This window comes from Grampus griseus, assembly GCF_964374135.1.
Source record: "Grampus griseus genome assembly, chromosome: 3".
Classification (NCBI taxonomy): Eukaryota; Metazoa; Chordata; class Mammalia; order Artiodactyla; family Delphinidae; genus Grampus; species Grampus griseus.
In genome coordinates, this window is record NC_139019.1 from 163,028,577 (window position 1) to 163,035,530 (window position 6,954).

At 59.6% G+C, this 6,954-nt stretch overlaps 1 protein-coding gene across 1 annotated transcript; it reads left to right on the forward strand.

Moving 5' to 3' along the window:
- Positions 1 to 870: 870 nt before the first annotated feature.
- Positions 871 to 4,978, forward strand: BEST2 (bestrophin 2; the record flags this gene model as incomplete). Its single annotated transcript, XM_082649772.1, has 9 exons — positions 871 to 1,022; positions 1,171 to 1,265; positions 2,105 to 2,338; positions 2,435 to 2,589; positions 2,931 to 3,008; positions 3,180 to 3,332; positions 3,420 to 3,500; positions 3,696 to 3,850; positions 4,318 to 4,978. The coding sequence occupies 9 exons, from the start codon at positions 871 to 873 to the stop codon at positions 4,739 to 4,741; spliced, it is 1,527 nt and encodes a 508-aa protein (XP_082505898.1). The 3' UTR covers positions 4,742 to 4,978.
- Between the last annotated feature and the right edge of the window lie 1,976 nt (positions 4,979 to 6,954).

Sequence of the window (6,954 nt, forward strand, 5' to 3'; positions counted from 1 at the left end):
AGTGTCCCTGAACCAGCCACCAGGTGAGAAGGACCCAGGCCTGGGGGAATAGGGAACCTTGAGGACGAGTCGGTCTGCGGGCAAGAATCTGAGTCCTCAGGGTAGGGTTGGAGGGCTCAGAAGGCTAGAGGGGAATGGACAGAGGAAAGGTCTAGGTGGATCCAGAAGAGGGAGGGGGCAGAGCCAGTTCGATTAAGTGGGAGGGGGATAGGCTGGGGCAGCTGTGCAGGAGACGGAGCCAGCCTGAGGCTGAGGGGCTGTGGGGGAGGACCTGGGGCCTGGAAGCTTGGGGATCTGGCTTTGGAGGGCTTCAAAAGGAAGTGCAGGGGAGAGAATGGGCCGAGACTGGGTTAGGGGAGTAGGGGGAGGGAAAGCAGAAGTGGGACTTGAGGGAAGGAAGTCAGTTGGAGCCCCGGGAACATAGAAACTGAGGCGCTAGGGACTCGGGGAGCGGGGGAGAGGCTGTAGATGGCGTCCAGGTAAGGGGTATGGGATCAGAGCGGGCAGCTCGGGTTAACTCGGTGGACCAAGGGCCTTGGCGGTGGGGGATGAACGGAGAGGGCCTGGGGAGGTCGGCGCCGGACGCTGGGACCTGGAGTCCAAGGAAGGGAGTGGCCTGCCAGAGGGCCTTGGGGAGGAGGGCTGGGGGCTAGGGCAGGACTGAGCAGGTGGGAGGGGACGGGAAGCTGAGCCAGAGCCGGTACCGAGGAGGTGGCCGGGCGTGGAAAGTGACGCGGAGCTGAGTCGTCCCCGCACCTTTCTACCCTCGCCAGCAGCCTTCCAGCCCGGCCCGGCCCCCCATTCCTCGGCCCCCAATCCCGGGTCCGGTCCAGCCCCCTCTCCTTGGGCTTGACCGGCCCGGGCGCCGCGATGACTGTCACGTACACAGCTTGCGTGGCGAACGCGCGCTTCGGCGGCTTCTCGAAGCTGCTGCTGCTGTGGCGCGGGAGCATCTACAAACTTCTGTGGCGCGAGCTGCTGTGTTTCCTTGGGCTCTACATGGCGCTGAGTGCCGCCTATCGGTGAGGCGGCCCCGGGAGAGGGGGGAGGGCCGGCCGGAGTGGGGGCGTTTGGGGAGGGCTGCGGGCCGGCCCCGGAGGAGGTGCTGGAAGGGAGACCTGCAACTGGGGACCGGGGCTCGCCCGTGATCCCGCGCCCCCTCCCTCGCAGCTTCGTGCTGACCGAAGAGCAGAAGCGCTACTTTGAGAAGCTCGTTCTTTACTGCGACCAGTACGCCAGTCTCATCCCGGTCTCTTTTGTGCTCGGTGCGTTCGCGCTCCTGAGTTCCCCATTCCCTTCATCCTGAGAAACCCATTGCCATTCATGCCTTTTGGAGACTCCCATTCCTGCCTTTCTGAGACGCCCCCCCCATCAAAGCCACCCCCCCACAAATCCCCATTTCTGCATCCTTTAGGCCAAGTATGGCCCCAATTCCTGAGACCTTGTATGTCATCTGGTCAGAGGGTCCCCTGAGGTGCCCCCAATGAGAACTCCGTGTCATGCATAGGCTTTTATCCCTGGTCAACTCAGGGACTCCCATCTGTGTCTGCATGGGATTACTAGTGCCTCCCCTCACATGTACTGAGCCCCAGGGACCCCCATCCAAGAGCCCCACATGACTCCCTCCTTTCAAGTCCAGCCTGAGGGGCAAGGGACTCTGACAAGTCCCAGCTCCCTGTCCTCAGTGACTTCACTTGACCTCAGCCTTCCTCCCACCATTCTGGGCCCACAAGGATGGGGTGACCAGCCTGCCCCAGGTTCCCTGACTTAGACACCATGCCCAACCCCTTCACACATCCCTGGCTCCGGGGCTCCCTGTGGCTTTGGTGACAACCTGCCTGTGGGCCCTCTGTCTCCACCTCTACACGGAGATCCTAATCTCCCATCCCAGGTGACATCCAAGTAGCCAGGGTGATCCAGCCTGGACTGACCTCAGGGCTGAATCTCCAGGTTCCCAGCTCGGGTGGCCCCACATGGTCTGGGTATCCAGCCTACCGCATGTTCCTGATGAAGACCCTATGTCACTCCTCTTCCCATGACCTGGGACCCCAAACCCCTGGCCCTAGTGTCCCAACTGAGTCTCCCATTCCCGGCTCTCCCGCAGGCTTCTACGTAACGCTGGTGGTGCACCGCTGGTGGAACCAGTACCTATGCATGCCCCTGCCCGACGCGCTCATGTGCGTGGTGGTCGGCACAGTGCACGGGCGCGACGAGCGCGGCCGCCTCTACCGACGCACGCTCATGCGCTATGCAGGACTCTCTGCTGTGCTTATCCTGCGCTCTGTCAGCACCGCTGTCTTCAAGCGCTTCCCCACCATAGACCATGTGGTGGAAGCAGGTGAGGCTCCGGCCAAAAGGAACGCGGGTGGGGGGGGGGGCGGGGGGGCGCAAAGACTGAGGGTGGGGCAAATAACCCCCGACCTCGCCCCTCCAGGGTTTATGACCCGCGAGGAGCGCAAGAAGTTCGAGAACCTGAACTCATCCTACAACAAGTACTGGGTGCCTTGCGTCTGGTTCTCCAACCTGGCGGCGCAGGCTCAGCGCGAGGGCCGCATCCGCAACAACGGCGCCCTTAAGCTGCTGCTGGAGGTGGGCTCTCCGGGTGGTCACTCATATCAAATACCAGGGAAATTGTACCCCACGCACCCTGAGGTTGTGTGTCTGCCATGCGCCTCCCACAAGGCGGATCCCAACCACCCTTATCTAGCAGCCCCCAGGTGTACACTTAAATCTCTATGGGGCGGCTCCTAGGTGCATAGTGCTCCTAGGCGTACACTCACCACTAAATACTCTCCCTGAAGTCCCTAGAAGCACACGCCCGCCTCCCACCAGGTGACCACTCACCTCCATCCCAGGTACACCCCCCCCCACTTAATCCCCATGTGTGAGCTCACTATTCAGGCCCCCTCATGACGTGTATCTGCCTCCAGGAGCTGACTGTGTTTCGGGCCAAGTGTGGGATGCTCTTTCACTACGACTGGATTAGCGTACCCCTTGTCTACACCCAGGTAACCCCGCCGTTATCCCGCGTCAGAGACCCTGGAGCGTTGGTCTCAAGGAGAAACTGAGGGCCAGCTAAGACCCCATCACAGTGACTCGCGATCCTAGCTCTGGTCTCTCCATGACCCCCCAAGGCCCAGAGAACCCTGAATTGGCACTCCGTCCTGCCCCTCCCCCAGGTGGTGACCATCGCTGTGTACAGCTACTTCCTGGCCTGCCTCATCGGTCGCCAGTTCCTGGACCCGGCGCAGGGCTACAAAGACCACGACCTGGACCTGTGCGTACCCATCTTCACCCTGCTGCAGTTCTTCTTCTACGCGGGCTGGCTCAAGGTGGGTGGGGCCCCAAGGCCAGGACTCCAGGGGTGGAGCGGGCAGGGGTTTTCAGTTCTCCACCTACCTCTCCTCTTACCCACTCAGGTAGCTGAGCAGCTCATCAACCCCTTCGGAGAGGACGACGATGACTTTGAGACCAACTTTCTGATCGACCGCAACTTCCAAGTGAGACTCTCTCGGTTAAGACCATCCCTGGGCTCCCAAAGCGGCCCTGGCCCCACCCCTGCTAAGACTCGCTCAGACATCGCCCCTGATCCATCCTTCTCTTTGGTCACCACACTCCTACCCGTCCAGAGGGGTCCACCCTTCGGTGCCGGCGCTGTTCCATGCCCACTCTTCCCCGCGTATCCTCGCCCGCAGGTGTCAATGCTGGCCGTGGACGAGATGTACGACGACCTGGCCATGCTGGAGAAGGACCTATACTGGGACGCAGCTGAGGCTCGCGCTCCCTACACCGCTGCCACCGCCTTCCTGTTGCAGCAGCCCTCCTTCCAGGGCTCCACCTTCGACATCACGTGAGCCAGTGGGGATGGGCGGGGCCTCTTGGGGGCGGGGCTCATGACTGCGGGGTGTATCTGATTGAAGGGGCTGTGGGTGACCAGGTCGGGGCTAAAGGCTACACCCTGGAGATTCGGGGCTAAGAGCTAAAGTCATGAGGACTAGGACGGGTCAGGGGTCAGGGATCCGGGTCAAGGTCTGGGACCCGGCCACTAACTGGGGGCAGAGCTAAGGGCTACAGTCTATGAGGACTGGACGGGCCAGAAGCGATACCAAAGGACAGGCGGCAGGGCCCCAACTTAGCCTTTTGAGGCCTAAGTTTGAGCATAGCCAGAGCCAGAGGATAAGGCCAGGCTCTCGGGTGAGGAGCCAAGGTCTTTTGGGATAAGTGGGACAATGGGGTGGAAAAGCAGTGTTCCTCGGTCCCAACTCTGTTGATGAAGAAGAGAGAGGCCGCAGCGCTGACCCATTGTCTCTTCCGCAGGCTGGCCAAGGAGGACATGCAGTTCCAGCGGCAGGACGGCGTGGATGCGCCGCTGAGCGACGCACACGGCGACTTCCTGCAGCGCCTCCTGCCGGTGGGCGCGGGCATGGCCGCTGGAAGCCTGCTGGGCCGGCGCCTGTCTTTACTGCGCCGCAAGAACAGCTGCGTGTCGGAGGAATCCACAGCCGCCAGCTGCGCATGCGCGGGCGCCCCTGATGGCGCGGCCCCAGAGTGCAGTGGCAGTGACGCGCTGCTACCCTTAGGCCTGCTGGAGCCGGAGTCTGAGCCCCACGCTGGCCGCGAGCCGCCAGCCCCCAGGCCACCCGCCGAGCCCTTCACCGTTGTGCCAATGCCCGGGCCCCGGGGGCCGGCTCCACCCTGGGTGCCCAGCCCTATTGGCGAGGAGGAGGAGAGTCTAACCTGAGACCCTTGGACCCTGGATCCCCAAGGATAGAGAAAATGTCCCAACACCGCCCGCAAGCAGTGGTTTGGGCTTTATAAGCTGCCTGTGGACTCCGCCTGCCCGCTTCTTACCTGCCTGCGTCCCGCCTTTACGTTTGGCACAGAGGCTTGGAGCGCCTCCTGTGGGCCAGGCACTGCACTGAGGGCAGGGTATTCTTCCAGCATCTTTGAACTGTCGGTCCTTACCACCAGCTCTACTTCCTACCCGCCACTGCGTGAGAGTTTTTATCAGTGTGCCTTGCCTTTCTTCTTTCCTCAAATTGGACATATGAGTGCCCACCTCAATGCGCTGTGAGGATGAAATGAAATGTGGCTTTAAAGTGTTTGGTACATAATAGGTGCTCAATAAACTTTTAGTGTTTTTTTTTTACTCAACTCCTGCCAGGCATTTATGCTAAGTAAGCTTTAAGGAATCCTCCAGATTATTTGATGATGCCCTGCCCACTTCTTCCTAAATTCTCTCTGAAATGGCCCCATTAGTGCCCAGGGCTTTACTCATTCATCAATGTAGGACCCACGGTCCAAGGACCATAGCTTTCTCCTGCCAGCGTTTTTCTTTTTCTTTTCTTTTCTTTCTTTTTTTTTTTTGCCACGCGGCTTGTGGGATCCTAGCTCCCCGACCAGGGATCGAACCCGGGCCCAAGGCAGTGAAAGCGCGGAGTCCTAACCACAAGACCTCCAGGGAATTCCCCTGCCAGCCTCGATTTATGCTTCTGCAAGTGACCCCTCTGCCTCAAGCCCCTGCACTCTCAGATACCCCTTCAGTGCTCTAGGTCTTACATCAGTCGTATGTAGGTGACTCCTGAATTTAGAAGTCCAGCCAGGATCCCTCCCCTGACTCGAGACCCAGAGAGCCAACTTCCTGCTTGACATCTGCATGTGGGGATCTCACGGGCACTTCGAACATAACATGCCCCCAAACCAGCTCCCTATCAGCTCCCCACCTGTCCCAACCTCTGTCAGCTTTGTCATTCCAGATGATGAGGACAAAACCTGGGAGTCACCTTCAACTCCTTTCTTTCATCCCCTCTCATCAACCCAGTAGCAAACCCCATCAGCTTAGTCTTCAAACTGTATCCAGAATCCAACCATTTCCCATTCACCCAGGGTCCACACCCTGGCCAGAGCCCTATCACCCAACCACCCACCTGGACGAGTGACCTGGTCTCTCAGCTCTGGCCCTGACACCCCCGCAGTCTGTTCCTCCCATAGGAGCCAAAGGGAGCCTGTGACAACTTGAATCAGGTCATGTCGCTCCTTTGCTTAGAACACTCTGTGGCTCCCACTTCACTTAGAATGAAAGCTAAAGTAATCCACACACCCTACAAGGCCCTGGACAGTCTGCCTGGTCTTGACTCTCTCCACTCTTCCCCTCACTCACTCCACTCCAGCCACACTGGCCTCCTCACTGTTCCTCTAACCCACCGAGCAAGGTCTCATCCCAGGGCCTTTACACGTGCTATTCCCTCTGCCTGGATCACTCTTCCCCAGATACCTACATGGTCCCTCCCTCACCTCCTGCAGGTCTCTGCTTAAATTATGTCACTTCAGGGCTTCCCTGGTGGCACAGTGGTTGAGAGTCCGCCTGCCGATGCAGGGGACGCGGGTTCGTGCCCCGGCCCGGGAGGATCCCACGTGCCGCAGAGCGGCTGGGCCCATGAGCCATGGCCGCTGAGCCGGCGCGTGAGGAGCCTGTGCTCCGCAACGGGAGAGGCCGCAGTGTTGAGAGGCCCGCGTACCGCAAAAAATAAAAAAATAAAAAATTCTGTCACTTCCTTGGTGAGGCCTCATTTCCTGGCCTTTTATTAAAAATCACCACCTGGGCTTCCCTGGTGGCGCAGTGGTTGAGAGTCCGCCTGCCAATGCAGGGGACACGGGTTCGTGCCCCGGTCCAGGAAGATCCCACGTGCCGCGGAGCGCCTGGGCCCGTGAGCCATGGCCGCTGAGCCTGCGCGTCCGGAGCCTGTGCTCCGCAACGGGAGAGGCCACAACGGTGAGAGGCCCACGTACCGCAAAGAAAAAAAAAAAAATCACCACCTCCCAAATCCACCTCCTGCATCCCCATGACTTTGTCTGCTTTATTTTTCTCTGTAGCACTTCTCACATCAAATATTTTATCTATTTTGTTTATTATCTGTCTCCATTGGAATTGACAGCTTCCTGAGGTAGGGATTT